This window comes from Perca flavescens, chromosome 2, assembly GCF_004354835.1.
Source record: "Perca flavescens isolate YP-PL-M2 chromosome 2, PFLA_1.0, whole genome shotgun sequence".
Classification (NCBI taxonomy): Eukaryota; Metazoa; Chordata; class Actinopteri; order Perciformes; family Percidae; genus Perca; species Perca flavescens.
Window position 1 is genome coordinate 17,720 of NC_041332.1, and position 16,724 is coordinate 34,443.

Consider the following 16,724-nt stretch of genomic DNA (forward strand, 5'->3'; position numbering starts at 1 on the left):
AGACTTGGCAGAGAAGCATGGAATTCGGAACTCTGATTGAACTTTGTCCTCCAGACTGTCATTTTATCAGTACTCCAAGGATCTCGGGCCGGGGAGGAGGGCTCGCGGTGGTGTACAAAAGACACTTTCAAAGTCGGACAGTAACCTGTGGGCTGTTTTCCACATTCGAACTACAGGTGACCAAAGTCGGTAGTTCTTATCCTTTTTATTGTGTTTTAACTTACCGGCCCCCTGGTTCAAACAGTTCTTTTATTTCTGAATTCAGTGATCTTTTGTCCTCTTTAATTGGTTTTGAAAAAGTGGTTATGGTTGGTGATTTTAATATTCATGTCGATGAAAATTCCTGCACCTTTGCCGCAGATTTTCTTAATGTCACTGAATCTTTTAATTTTATCCAACATGTGTCTGGTCCCACACATGTTGGGGGTCACACTTTGGACCTTGTTTTTATACTTGGTCTTAATCTTGACTCTATCTGCACTGAGGAGCTGCATGTCACTGACCATGACTGCATTTTATTCAGCCTGTCTTTTAATTTGGATTTACAGCCCAGTAAGTAACGCCTAAGCAAGTCTCGCATATTGAACCGCCTTTCAGCGGAGAGGTTTTCTGCTGTATTTGACCAAAGTGCAGTGTTGTCTTATAATACTGACATTAATGGTCTGGTTCACTGATTCAACATGTATTGCTCATCACTTTTGGATAACGTGGCTCAAAGCAAAGTGCGACTTTTGTTAATTCATCCCCATGGTTGGCCTAAATGACTCCACTCGCTCTTTTCGACATTTATATCGGAGGGCTGAACGAGAGTGGAAAACCACCAAGCTTCAGGTGCACCAGATCCATCACAAAGAGCTATTACTTGAATATAATAACTTGCTTAAGGAGGCGAGGACATCGTACTTTACTAACCTTATTGCTTCTAGCAAGCGTAATCCCAAAATCCTTTTTGACACCGTTAACAATCTTGTAAATCCCTCTCCTCCTGAAGTGCCAGTCTTTTCAAATAATGACTGCAGTGACTTTCTCTTGTTCTTTGAAAATAAGATCAGAGATGTCAAGAATAGCATCATCTCCACTGCTACAGCATGTTCTTTTCAGTTTACTCGGCCGTTAACTTTGAACTGTTTTGCTCCTATTTCTCTGCTAGAACTCACTGACTTGGTGAACAGTATGAAGCCTTCCTTGAGCCTGGTAGATGTTATACCTACTTCCCTTCTTAAAAATGTCCTTGGGTCTGTTAGTACTTGTTTACTTTCTATAATCAACTGCTCTTTGCAAACCGGTTGTGTCCCATTGTATTTTAAACATGCAGTGGTTCAGCCACTTTTAAAGAAAACTAATCTGGATCCCTCAATTCCTGCAAACTATAGGCCAATCTCCAAGATGCCTTTTATCTCGAAAATTTAAAAAAAGGTTGTAGCTAATCAACTCTCTGCTGTTTTAACCACTCATAACATACTAGAACCATTTCAATCGGGCTTCCGTCAGAAACACTACAGAAACCGCTCTTCTTAGAGTATCCAATGATCTAATTATGTCTTCTGATGCGGGGAAATGTTCTGTTCTGGTACTGTTGGACCTCAGCGCAGCGTTCAATACTGTGGATCACTCCATTTTACTTGACAGACTTAAGCACTGCGTTGGGATCTCTGGGAGCGCCCTGGACTGGTTCACCTCCCATCTTTCAAATACAACCTATTCAGTGTCACTAGGCCCCTATTCCTCTGAAAACGCGGCTCTTTCCTGTGAGGTGCCGCAGGGCTCTGTGTTAAGTCCAATTTTATTTACATTGTATATGCTTCCCCTAGACCACTTAATTAGGCAATTTGGAGATATAAGTTACCATATCTACGCTGATTACATTCAGCTGTACGTTTCTTTTAATCCGGAGGAAACTAACAAATTGTAAGCATTGCTCAATTGTTTGTCATCCATTAAGGATTGGTTGGTAAACAATTTCTTGCAGCTTAATGAGGCTAAGACCGAAGTCCTTATTGTCGCTCCAGATACTACAGCCTCCAAAGTTGTTAATCTTCTGGGGTCCCTTTCTTCAGTGGTTCAGTCCAATCTTAGAAACCTTGGTGTTATATTTGATCAGAATGTTTCTTGACAACATATCAGGTCTCTGACCCATACATGTTTCTTTCAACTGAGAAACATTTCTAAACATAGGACTGTGGTTTTGCAAGGGGAACTTGAGATGAGATGATTTGTTTCATCACGGCTCGTTTACTGCAACTCCATTTTCACCTGTCTTAGCAAGTCTGCAACTAGTGCAAAATTCTTCTGCTAGGCTGTTGACCAGGTCCAACAGAATGTCACACATTACTCCTGTGTTATCCATGTTACATTGGCTCCCAATAAAGTTCAGGATCCAATTTAAGGTTCTAGTTCTTACATATAAAGCATTGCATGGACAGGCGCCTGTTTATATCTCTGACCTGCTCCAGCTGTACATCACTACCAGGTCACTCAGGTCTTCTAACCAGGGACTACTGGTGGTCCCACGTACTCGTTTAAAGACTAAAGGTGATCGTTCCTTTGAAGTGGTAGCTCCGACCTCGTGGAACCATCTTCCTGTTAACTTACATTCTGCAGTCTTGGTTGACGCTTTTAGAAAGCATCTGAAAACATACTTGTTTCAACTGGCTTTTGTCTAATGTTTGTAATTCTTTTAATCCTCATTCAAACTGCATTTGTTGTTGCTTGTTTATTTTCTGTTTTGGATTTTAATATCAAATGTCGCTGCAAATAAGAATGGTCGTTCATTGATAAATGTAGCGGCTGGAAACCTCATCACGCCCCAATATATTCTGGGTTTTGGCTTCTCCTGTTAAACTGATTATATGCTGCACCGCAAGTCCACGCTGACTCCAAAACTTGTGTACACGAGTTTAAACGACGTGAGATTTGATCCTAGCCTCCGATCTCGTCCATATTGATAAATGTTGAGCTTTGCGTGGAAATGACCGTACGCCAGTTTTATGCTTGTTTTCTGTCACGTTTGTTTTTCGTAAATGAGGGCCTCTGTCCTGTAGAACAATATGTGGCAGACTCTAGATATGAGCTTCTCATTCTGCCAACAAAATATAAATCCTACACACTGCACTTTTAACCTGGTAGGGCTGCACAATATATCGTGTTTTATCATCATGGCGATATCAACTGGCCAAATAAACACATCGTGAAACACACTCAGATATATAATAATAATAATAATATCAGCAGAAAACTGCACTTTAAAATGTAACTTTCATTCATTTTATATTCAATTCAATGTTGAATTTGTTAAGTAAAAGAAAGTTGGAAATGATTTCCTTTCATTAGTTTTAAACACAGCAAGCAGTTTGCTGTATAACTAACATGTCCATTTAAATATGTTTTTAATTTATCCTGAAGTTACATCATTAATTAATAATTATCAAGATATTCAACAACGTTACCACAGATTAATCATTACTAGAGCAGTTCAATGTCCTGGTGGATGAATCCTGTCCATGTTGGGTTAATCCTCTGCTGCCCTGAGCGTTTATCACACTGTTAATTCATCAGCTGTTTCCTGTGTTAATTAATCAGCTGTTTCTGTGTTAATTATCGTCTGTTTCTGTGTTATCGGAGTGTAAATGTGTGTGACTGATTATCTGATGAGCAGGTGGCACCTTATACGGCAGCCTCGGCCACAGTGTATGAATGTGTGTGAATGGTGAATGGTTCCTGTACCATGTTAAAGAGCTTTGAGTAGTCGTTGAGACTAGAAAAGCTCTATATAAGAACAGTCCATTTACATTTACATTTACAATGTATCAGCCGTTTCTGTGTTAATTAATCAGCTGTTCCTGTGTTAATTAATCAGCTGTTTCTGTGTTAATTAATCGTCTGTTTCCTGTGTTAATTAATCTGTTGTTTCCTGTGTTAATTAATAAGCTGTTTCTGTGTTAATCGGCTGTTTCCTGTGTTAATTAATCGGCTGTTTCTGTGTTAATGTATCAGCTGTTTCCTGTGTTAATTAATCGGCTGTTTCCTGTGTTAATTAATCGGCTGTTTCTGTGTTAATGTATCAGATGTTTCCTGTGTTAATTAATAAGCTGTTTCTGTGTTAATCGGCTGTTTCCTGTGTTAATTAATCGGCTGTTTCTGTGTTAATGTATCAGCTGTTTCCTGTGTTAATTAATCGGCTGTTTCCTGTGTTAATTAATCAGCTGTTTCTGTGTTAATTAATCGGCTGTTTCCTGTGTTAATTAATCAGCTGTTTCTGTGTTAATTAATCGGCTATTTCCTGTGTTAATTAATCTGCTGTTTCCTGTGTTAATTAATCTGCTGTTTCCTGTGTTAATGTATCCACTGTTTCCTGTGTTAATTAATCTGCTGTTTCCTGTGTTAATTAACCAGCTGTTTCTGTGTTAATTAATCGGCTGTTTCCTGTGTTAATTAATCGGCTGTTAATTAATTGGCTGTTTCCTGTGTTTATTAATCAGATGTTTCCTGTGTTAATTAATCAGCTGTTTCCTGTGTTAATTAATCGTCTGTTTTCTGTGTTAATTAATAAGCTGTTTCTGTGTTAATCGGCTGTTTCCTGTGTTAATTAATCGGCTGTTTCTGTGTTAATGTATCAGATGTTTCCTGTGTTAATTAATAAGCTGTTTCTGTGTTAATCGGCTGTTTCCTGTGTTAATTAATCGGCTGTTTCTGTGTTAATTAATCAGCTGTTTCTGTGTTAATTAATCGGCTGTTTCCTGTGTTAATTAATCAGCTGTTTCTGTGTTAATTAATCGGCTATTTCCTGTGTTAATTAATCGGCTGTTTCCTGTGTTAATTAATCAGCTGTTTCTGTGTTAATTAATCGGCTATTTCCTGTGTTAATTAATCTGCTGTTTCCTGTGTTAATTAATCTGCTGTTTCCTGTGTTAATGTATCCACTGTTTCTTGTGTTAATTAATCTGCTGTTTCCTGTGTTAATTAACCAGCTGTTTCTGTGTTAATTAATCGGCTGTTTCCTGTGTTAATTAATCGGCTGTTAATTAATTGGCTGTTTCCTGTGTTTATTAATCAGATGTTTCCTGTGTTAATTAATCAGCTGTTTCCTGTGTTAATTAATCGTCTGTTTTCTGTGTTAATTAACCAGCTGTTTCTGTTAATCGTCTGTTTCCTGTGTTAATTAACACAGGATACATTAACATGTATCCGCTGTTTCCTGTGTTAATTAACCAGCTGTTTCTGTGTTAATTAATCGTCTGTTTCCTGTGTTTCATTAACCAGCTGTTTCTGTTAATCGTCTGTTTCCTGTGTTAATTAATCAGCTGTTTCCTGTGTTTATTAATCAGCTGTTTCCTGTGTTTTCAGACCCAAACTTTGTGCGAACCTTTCTGACGACGTACCGGTCCTTCTGTAAACCTCAGGAGCTGCTGGACCTGCTCATGGAGAGGTGAGCTCTGTGTTTCCATAGCAACCCAAAGTTTAGTTAAAACATATCTGTTTATTAGAGAAGTTGAGTAGACAAAGAAACACCATTGGTTGAGGTTTAACAACATATGTAATAGACGTATGAGATATGTCCAGAGAGGATGGAAGAGAGATGTTATCTGATGATAGTATGTTGGTCTTAATAACGTGTTCAACCTAAATGTAAGGAATGCCCGATGACTGCGTGGTGCAGCTGTCTGTGTGTCTGGCCTTGTCTTATGTGTGTATTTTGTTATTTTATAGGAGTTGTGTCATGAAATGATAGTGTATGTTTAGTTTTTATCTTACAACTCTGTTATTGCTTATGATGTTGTTATGTGTATTTATTATTGCATTGCCACATTTTCAAGAGAGTTGTAAGGACCTCAGGAAGAATAGGATCCTAAATAAACCAACCAACAAATAAAAGAACAAACAAAGAGATGATGGAGCAGAAACTTTAAAAGCCCTTCTCCATTTGAGGTGTGTCTGATGGTCTCACTAGTCAGAAGAGAAGAGAAACCAGGAGGGAGTGTGTGTCTGGTGGTCTCAGGAGTCAGAAGAGAAGAGAAACCAGGAGGGAGTGTGTGTCTGGTGGTCTCAGGAGTCAGAAGAGAAGAGAAACCAGGAGGGAGTGTGTGTCTGGTGGTCTCAGGAGTCAGAAGAGAAGAGAAACCAGGAGGGAGTGTGTGTCTGATGGTCTCAGGAGTCAGAAGAGAAGAGAAACCAGGAGGGAGTGTGTGTCTGGTGGTCTCAGGAGTCAGAAGAGAAGAGAAACCAGGAGGGAGTGTGTGTCTGGTGGTCTCAGGAGTCAGAAGAGAAGAGAAACCAGGAGGGAGTGTGTGTCTGGTGGTAGGGTTATGGCGATGGACGATATCATCCCCCCCCACCCTGTCAAACACACTAATCCTAGTCGCGGGCGCTGGACGGGAAATTGACAAGTGCGTTGGTCTAAAACTAGCAAAGACACAAAGACAAGACATAGGGCTCCTTGCTACTTTTTCCCCCTTTACGTGCAACCTATTTGTGAAAAAGACCATGGCTTTGAGCAGACTGCTGATTGGCTGTAGTGATACATTCTCTCTCTCTCTCTGTCGGCTGTAGCTCGCTCTACCTTCTAGTAACGTTGGACACAGAGGTCTCGAGTGAGAGAGAGAAAAGCGTTAACGTGGAACGCTATCACACTTTCCTTTCTCCCCTCATTGGACTAAGTTTGTCGACACTACTCTGTGCATGTATCAGTAAGTCAGTCTGATGTCCTGTAGGTACGGGACGATGTTATGCAGGATTTATGAATGTACGTTAGCAACAGTAGGCTAATTCACGAGGGTGCTATTTTATGTGTGAGCTAATATTGCGCATCTGTTCATGTGCGCTGCAAGAGTTATGTTTCTGTTTATTGAATGTGTTATTCAGTGCAAACATAACGGAGAATGTAGTTTAAACTCAGTAATGATGGTATGTTAAGTTATTACTGTCGCTCTGTTGAAGGTAAATGTCCCACTGTACTGTCGCTACGCAGATCAGGACATCTGATTGATTTTACTGAACTGTACTTAAGTGAAAGTAGGTCTAGTTGTAAAACTACCAGCAGGGCACCGTTTACAGAGGGCATTTAAATGTATGTCTAATCGTTTCTATGATAACTGTTGGCCCATAGTAGTAGTAGAAAAAAATATTTATGTAAAGAGATATGAGCTGATCAGATGTTGCGTCTGTAGGTCTGAGATCAGCTGATCAGATGTTGCGTCTGTAGGTCTGAGATCACCTGATCTGATGTTGTGTCTGTAGGTTTGAGATCAGCTGATCTGATGTTGTGTCTGTAGGTTTGAGATCAGCTGATCTGATGTTGTGTCTGTAGGTTTGAGATCAGCTGATCTGATGTGTCTGTAGGTTTGAGATCTGATGTGTTTGTAGGTCTGAGATCAGCTGATCTGATGTTGTGTCTGTAGGTCTGACATCCGCTGATCAGATGTGTCTGTAGGTTTGATTTCAGCTGATCTGATGTGTATGTAGGTCTGAGGTCAGCTGATCAGATGTTGTGTCTGTAGGTTTGAGATCAGCTGATCTGATGTGTGCAGGTCTGAGACCAGCTGATCAGATGTTTTCTGTAAGTCTGAGATCAGCTGATCTGATGTTGTCTGTAGGTTTGAGATCAGCTGATCTGATGTTGTGTCTGTAGGTCTGAGATCAGCTGATCTGATGTTGTGTCTGTAGGTTTGAGATCAGCTGATCTGATGTTGTGTCTGTAGGTCTGAGATCAGCTGATCTGATGTTGTGTCTGTAGGTTTGAGATAGAGATGGCCAGATACCATTTGTTGCTTCCCGATACCGATTCAGATACCTGAACTTGTGTATCGCCCGATACAGAGTACCGATCCGATACCAGTGTGTCATATATTTTATTATGTTTTAACAGCTGTATACTACTATCCCTGTATGGATGTGATATGATTTCTATCTTTGTGAAACATTAACAAACACAAACAATAAACGCCACAGAACTTTCTTTTATTGTCCAGTTTGACAGTCAGTTATAAAGGAAGAAGAACATAAATAATCTACTTTAACGTAGATTTTCTTTAGGGCTTTATTACGTGGTATCGGATCAGTGCATAAACTCCAGTACTTCCCGATACCGAAACCAGCATTTTAGGCAGTATCTGAGCCGATACCGATACTGGTATCGGTATTGGACCATCTCTAGTTTGAGATCAGCTGATCTGATGTTGTGTCTGTAGGTTTGAGATCAGCTGATCTGATGTTGTGTCTGTAGGTTTGAGATCAGCTGATCAGATGTTGTGTCTGTAGGTCTGAGATCAGCTGATCAGATGTTGTGTCTGTAGGTCTGAGATCAGCTGATCAGATGTTGTGTCTGTAGGTCTGAGATCAGCTGATCAGATGTTGTGTCTGTAGGTCTGAGATCAGCTGATCAGATGTTGTGTCTGTAGGTTTGAGATCAGCTGATCTGATGTTGTGTCTGTAGGTTTGAGATCAGCTGATCTGATGTTGTGTCTGTAGGTTTGAGATCAGCTGATCTGATGTTGTGTCTGTAGGTCTGACATCAGCTGATCTGATGTTGTGTCTGTAGGTCTGACATCAGCTGATCTGATGTTGTGTCTGTAGGTTTGAGATCAGCTGATCTGATGTTGTGTCTGTAGGTTTGAGATCAGCTGATCTGATGTTGTGTCTGTAGGTTTGAGATCAGCTGATCTGATGTTGTGTCTGTAGGTTTGAGATCCCGGAGCCGCGGCCCAGCGAGGCGGATCAGATGGAGGGAGGAGAGCAGCCGATCAGTGCAGAACTCAAACGCTTTCGCAAAGAGTTCGTCCAGCCGGTCCAGCTCCGGTAATTATACTAATACTACTATAATACATACTACTTTATTATACTACAGCCGGTCCAGCTCCGGTAATTATACTAATACTACTATAATACATACTACTTTATTATACTACAGCCGGTCCAGCTCCGGTAATTATACTAATACTACTATAATACATACTACTTTATTATACTACAGCCGGTCCAGCTCCGGTAATTATACTAATACTACTATAATACATACTACTTTATTATACTACAGCCGGTCCAGCTCCGGTAATTATACTAATACTACTATAATACATACTACTTTATTATACTACAGCCGGTCCAGCTCCGGTAATCATGATCATAATTATCTGTATTATACTCAGATACACACTACTGATCTTTATTATACTCAGGTACAATTGTGCCGCAAACCCAACTGCCCCACGGGGTCAATAAAGTTATCTACTAGGTACACACTACTGATCGATTAATCAGTTCATGTTTACGGCTCTAATCAGATCAGTGCAGACTTATTACTGTTACCGATACCAAAGTTTTAGGCATTATTGAAGGATTTTCTGAAACTGGTATCTGTATCAGAACAACTCTACATCGGACTGATGATGTAACAAGCTCAGTGTGATGTAACCCTTCAGCTGATGATGTAACAAGCTCAGTGTGATGTAACCCTTCAGCTGATCATGTGACCTGTGTCGTCCTGCAGAGTGCTGAACGTGTGTCGTCATTGGGTGGAGCATCACTTCTACGACTTTGAGAGAGACGCTCACCTGCTGAGACGCCTGGAGGAGTTCATCGCCTCCGTCAGAGGTACCAACCAATCAATCAATGCTTTATATCATGTTATAGATCACAGATACCAATCAATCAATGCTTTATATCATGTTATAGATCACAGATACCACCCAATCAATACTTTATATCATGTTATAGATCACAGATACCACCCAATCAATACTTTATATCATGTTATAGATCACAGATACCACCCAATCAATACTTTATATCATGTTATAGATCACAGATACCAACCAATCAATACTTTATATCATGTTATAGATCACAGATACCACCCAATCAATACTTTATATCATGTTATAGATCACAGATACCAACCAATCAATACTTTATATCATGTTATAGATCACAGATACCATCAATCAATGCTTTATATCATGTTATAGATCACAGATACCAATCAATCAATGCTTTATATCATGTTATAGATCACAGATACCACCCAATCAATACTTTATATCATGTTATAGATCACAGATACCACCCAATCAATACTTTATATCATGTTATAGATCACAGATACCACCCAATCAATACTTTATATCATGTTATAGATCACAGATACCAACCAATCAATACTTTATATCATGTTATAGATCACAGATACCACCCAATCAATACTTTATATCATGTTATAGATCACAGATACCAACCAATCAATACTTTATATCATGTTATAGATCACAGATACCACCCAATCAATACTTTATATCATGTTATAGATCACAGATACCAACCAATCAATACTTTATATCATGTTATAGATCACAGATACCAACCAATCAATACTTTATATCATGTTATAGATCACAGATACCACCCAATCAATACTTTTTATCATGTTATAGATCACAGATACCACCCAATCAATACTTTATATCATGTTATAGATCACAGATACCAACCAATCAATACTCTATATCATGTTATAGATCACAGATACCAACCAATCAATGCTTTATATCATGTTATAGATCACAGATACCAACCAATCAATACTTTATATCATGTTATAGATCACAGATACCAACCAATCAATACTTTATATCATGTTATAGATCACAGATACCAACCAATCAATACTTTATATCAAGTTATAGATCACAGATACCAACCAATCAATACTTTATATCATGTTATAGATCACAGATACCAACCAATCAATGCTTTATATCCATAATGTTAACCCAACTCTGAACATAAGCGAGAAAGAAAAGACACCAGCGAGACAGAGCGAGAACTTTATCGTTGCAGGAAACATTCTGCTGTTACACACGTTTCCACGTCCATAGTCAGTGATCATGGCAACTCCGGCTACAAGTGGTCGCTGTGTCGCCTGTGACTCACACAATCCTTCGCCGTGTGGCGCTGCAGGTGTAGACGGTTAAAAAGATGCATGCAGCAGTTCATCCGTATACGTTACGCTGCAGTGTACCCAGAGCATTAGTGTCTGTTGATCTGCAGCTGTGAGAACCTTTGAATGCTGACAAACATGATGTCATGCATGATGTCATGGATGCTATCATACATAATGTAATGCAGAATGTCATACATGCTGTCATGCATGACATCATACATGATGTCATAGATGCTATTATACATGATGTCATGCAGAATGTCATGCAGAATGTCATGCAGAATGTCATACATGATGTCATACATGCTGTCATACATGCTGTTGTGAATGACGTCATGCTGTGATGTGTCTCAGGTAAAGCGATGAGGAAGTGGGTTGAGTCGATCACTAAGATCATCCAGAGGAAGAAGCAGGTTCAGGTGAGCGTGGCGAGCCACAGCATCACCTTCCAGAACGCTCCGCCTCCCTTCGAGTGGCACATCTGCAAACCAGGAGGCAGCGAGGCCTTCGACCTGATGACGCTGCACCCCATCGAGGTCGGCCGCCAGCTCACGCTGCTCGAGTCCGACTTCTACAGGTAGTCTTCCAAACTTTATTTATACAGCCTAACCCTAACAGTCCTTTATGTATACAGCCTAACCCTAACAGTCCTTTATGTATACAGCCTAACCCTAACAGTCCTTTATGTATACAGCCTAACCCTAACAGTCCTTTATGTATACAGCCTAACCCTAACAGTCCTTTATACAGTAATAACAGTCCTAACCCTAACCCTAACAGTCCTTTATGTATACAGCCTAACCCTAACAGTCCTTTATGTACAGTCCTAACAGTCCTTTATGTATACAGCCTAACCCTAACAGTCCTAACAGTCCTAACAGTCCTTTATGTATACAGCCTAACCCTAACAGTCCTTTATGTATACAGCCTAACCCTAACAGTCCTTTATGTATACAGCCTAACCCTAACAGTCCTTTATGTATACAGCCTTATATAATATTGTACTGTCTGTGTTCAGGGCGGTGCAGCCGTCAGAGCTGGTCGGCAGCGTCTGGACCAAAGAGGATAAAGAGATCCACTCTCCCAACCTGCTGAGGATGATCCGGCACACTACCAACCTCACGCTGTGGCTCGAGAAGTAAGACCTCCCTCTGACATCACTCTGACATCACCCTGACATCACCCTGACATTACTCTGTGTTTCTCTCAGGCTACATCTCCACCGCTACGTTTTGGTTTAAAAAGGAATATCTTCTGCTACGTTTCCCCCTCTTATTCCCCCTGCTCTGGCATTCCCCCCGTTTCAGTCTCAACGGCTCCAAACGGAGACATTTGGCAACGCCAACGTTTCTTCTCCTGATTGGGTCTTATCGGTCACAACGTCTCGTTCTCTGAGACTAAAGCTACTAACGTTACCATGGTAACTACCAGCAGTGGGGCGGAGCTTCCATGCTGCCTCATGTTTATATCCAGTATACCAGAATAATGATGAGATATGAGGTTTGGGCGTGTTAGTTTCAACAGAGATTAGTTCTTCTACTGGAGATAAAAACACTTGTTGAACAGAGATCAGTTTGGGCTCAAAACTCAAACGCTTAAAAACCATAACGTACAGTGCTGCTCATAAGTACCCATGTTGAATAAAAAGAGGGATAAAAAAATCATCTTTTGGAAATTGATCTTAATGCCTTAATTAAAGAAATGATGAAAAATCCAACCTTTAAAGGACACCAATTTTTTTGTGAATGAATAATGTATTGTAAATAAATAAATGTTCTTCCTTAAAATACAGGGGCCATAATTATACATACCCCTATGTTAAATTCCTATAGAGGCAGGCATATGTTTATTTTTATAAACATCTAAATTATTATTATTTTTTATTATTTCATGGATCCAGGATACTATGCATCCTGATAAAGTTCCCTTGGCCTTTGGAATTAAAATAGCCCCCCCCCCACATCATCACATACCCTTCACCATACCTACAGATTGGCATGGTTTTATTTCAGTTAGCCTAATAGCTGGTTTGATTTGCATTGATATGGATCTTATCTCAGTTAGCTATTAGGCTAACTGAGATAAAACCATGCCAATCTCTAGGTATGGTGAAGGGTTTGTGATGATGTGGGGCTATTTTAATTCCAAAGGCCAAGGGAACTTTATCAGGATGTATAGTATCCTGGATCCATAAAATAACTGGCCTTTTAAAAATAAAAATCTACCTTCCTCTTTAACATAGGGGTATGTATAATTATGGCCCCTGTATTTTAAGGAAGAACATTTATTTATTTACGATACATTATTCATTCACAAAAAAAATTGGTGTCCTTAAAAGTTCGGATTTTTCCTCATTTTTTAAATTAAGGCATTAAGATCAATTTCCAAAAGATGATTTTTTGTATTCCTCTTTTTAGTCAACTTTAGCATGGATATGAATACTTATGAGCAGCAAGGGGTGGCTGTGGCTCAGTGGATCGGAAGGTTGGTGGTTCGATCCTTGGTCCTGCAGTCCCATGTCGAAGTGTCCTTGGGACCCCGAGTTGCCCCCGATGCTGTGCATCGGAGTGTAAATGTGTGTGACTGATTATCTGATGAGCAGGTGGCACCTTGTACGGCAGCCTCGGCCACAGTGTATGAATGTGTGTGAATGGTGAATGGTTCCTGTACCATGTTAAAGAGCTTTGAGTAGTCGTTGAGACTAGAAAAGCGCTATATAAGAACAGTCCATTTACATCACTGTAGCGCTGGAGATGGAGCCTGCGATGTAGTCATAGAAACAGATGATCTGTTATCTGAGCCGTGTCTGCCTCCTCTCTAATCTTCTGCTCTTTAAAACAAGTTACCACCCTAAGTACACTTATGTACTTATGCTGGACTTGTTAAATCACAATTGTTGAGATTTCACAGAATCAACAGACAGACTTCACACAGGCTGTAAACGTGTTATTCTCCGTTATGACCACTGGAGGGTACTCTCAAGGTCAAGGTAACTTTATTGTCCCTGAGGGGCAATTATACAGCCAGCAGACACACATAAAGACAAGACTAACAACAATACAGCAAAAGATGAAATAATATCTAAACCATAATAGTAAATACAAATGCATCCATTTAAAACCGTTCTGGCAAATTGTTTAAAATGGAAATAGAAGTGGGGATAAAAGAGTTTCTGAGTCTATTTGACCTGCATCTGGGCATGGAGTACCTACGGCCTGAGGGAAGTAACTGTAACTTACCTGGTCACAGCCAAAATTAAACCACTATCAACCCCAAAACCAAGAGGTCAGGGGACATTTTTCAAACACCAGACCTGGTTGCACAATAATTATAACAAAAATGTGTTCAGAACAAAACATCATGGGAGTCAGCTGTCGGGAATTTTCTAACGTCTAACTCTAACCTGTGGTTTTGTGGTTCTCTCTCAGGTGTATTCTAGAAACAGATGATCTGTTATCTGATTGGTGTCTGTTATCCCCTCTAACTCTTAACTGTGGTTCTCTCTCAGGTGTATCGTAGAAACCGAGAACCTGGAAGAAAGAGTCGCCGTGGTGTCTCGGATCATCGAGATCCTGCAGGTTTTTCAGGAACTTAACAACTTTAACGGCGTTCTAGAGGTCGTCAGCGCCATGAACTCGTCTCCAGTCTACAGACTGGACCACACCTTCGAGGTAAAATACACTGAAACTCGAGGATCACAGGTGCAGCTTGTTCACAGTTTCTTGTAAATGTGAAAATGATCTGCGTTGATATTTTTGTTTTCCAGCAAATCCCGAGTCGTCAGAGAAAGATCCTGGAGGAAGCTCACGAGCTGAGTGAAGATCACTACAAGAAGTATTTAGCCAAGCTGCGCTCCATCAATCCCCCCTGTGTGCCCTTCTTTGGTACGCTCCGACACACACCCACCTTTCTGGTTATAGAGGGTTTAACATTAGGGCGTCAGAGGTTACATAATACACATGAAGGATCAGAGGTAACATTAACATACACATGAAGGGCCAGAGGTAACATTAACATACACATGAAGGGCCAGAGGTAACATTAACATACACATGAAGGGCCAGAGGTAACATTAACATACACATGAAGGGCCAGAGGTAACATTAACATACACATGAAGGGCCAGAGGTAACATTAACATACACATGAAGGGCTAGAGGTAACATTAACATACACATGAAGGGTCAGAGGTAACATTAACATACACATGAAGGGCTAGAGGTAACATTAACATACACATGAAGGGCTAGAGGTAACATTAACATACACATGAAGGGTCAGAGGTAACATTAACAAACACATGAAGGGCGACTCGCGGGTGCAGTAGTTAGTAGTACGGCATTTTTTTCTTACAATGTTTACATATTGTGTTCGTCTTGTCTGTGACTCTTTCACTCTTTTCACCTCGACGAGAAATCTCGTCACGCGAGATCTCGCGAGATCTTGTAAAACGAGATCTCGTCACACCCTTATAACATACACATGAAGGGCTAGAGGTAACATTAACATACACATAAAGGGTCAGAGGTAACATTAACAACCACATGAAGGGCCAGAGGTAACATTAACATACACATGAAGGGTCAGAGGTAACATTAACATACACATGAAGGGCTAGAGGTAACATTAACATACACATGAAGGGCTAGAGGTAACATTAACATACACATGAAGGGCTAGAGGTAACATTAACATACACATAAAGGGTCAGAGGTAACATTAACAACCACATGAAGGGCCACAGGTAACATTAACATACACATGAAAGGTAACATTAACATACACATGAAGGGCTAGAGGTAACATTAACATACACATGAAGGGCTAGAGGTAACATTAACATACACATGAAGGGCTAGAGGTAACATTAACATACACATGAAGGGTCAGAGGTAACATTAACAACCACATGAAGGGCTAGAGGTAACATTAACATACACATGAAGGGTCAGAGGTGAACATTAACATACACATGAAGGGCTAGAGTAACATTAACATACACATGAATTAACATACACATGAAGGGTCAGAGGTAACATTAACATACACATGAAGGGCTAGAGGTAACATTAACATACACATGAAGGGCCAGAGGTAACATTAACATACACATGAAGGGTCAGAGGTAACATTAACATACACATGAAGGGTCAGAGGTGAAACGTGAAGGAACAGAGGTGAAACATTAAGGGTCAGAGGTGAAACATTAAGGGTCAGAGGTGAAACATTAAGGGTCAGAGGTGAAACATTAAGGGCCAGAGGTGAAACATTAAGGGCCAGAGTCTAAATAAAGAGTCTCTCTCTGTCTCTGCGGTCAGGAATCTACCTGACCAACATCCTGAAGACGGAGGAGGGTAACCCCGACTTCCTGCGCCGACACGGCAAAGATCTGATCAACTTCAGCAAGAGGAGGAAAGTGGCCGAGATCACCGGAGAGATCCAACAGTACCAGAACCAGCCATACTGCCTGAGGGTGGAGGGAGACATCAGGGTCAGTGATGTCACTTCCTGCTCCTGCTGGCAGCACTGTGTGTGTTTGTGTGTCTGCCTGTCTGCCTGCCTGTGTGTCTGTCTGTCTGTCTGTCTGTCAGAGTGTGACGTGTCTTTCTGTTTCTGGAGCAGAAGTTCTTTGAGAACCTGAACCCAATGGAGGACATGTCGGAGAAAGACTTTGCTGATCATCTGTTCAACAAATCTCTGGAGATTGAACCTCGAAATGCCCGTTCCTTACCTCGATTTGTACGTATCACCATGGAAACACAAACACCTGAGCACTCACAGCCATACCTGGACT

At 40.5% G+C, this 16,724-nt stretch overlaps 1 protein-coding gene across 1 annotated transcript in view; it reads left to right on the forward strand.

The window, feature by feature from the left end:
* LOC114568696 (son of sevenless homolog 1-like) overlaps nt 1-16,724 on the forward strand; it is a 41,557-nt gene that overhangs the window by 14,442 nt on the left and 10,391 nt on the right. The window contains 9 exon segments of the mRNA XM_028598334.1: nt 5,344-5,425; nt 8,674-8,790; nt 9,482-9,585; nt 11,285-11,507; nt 11,949-12,068; nt 14,439-14,601; nt 14,697-14,814; nt 16,249-16,421; nt 16,553-16,669. Of these exon segments, the coding sequence (XP_028454135.1) occupies nt 5,344-5,425; nt 8,674-8,790; nt 9,482-9,585; nt 11,285-11,507; nt 11,949-12,068; nt 14,439-14,601; nt 14,697-14,814; nt 16,249-16,421; nt 16,553-16,669 (1,217 nt within the window).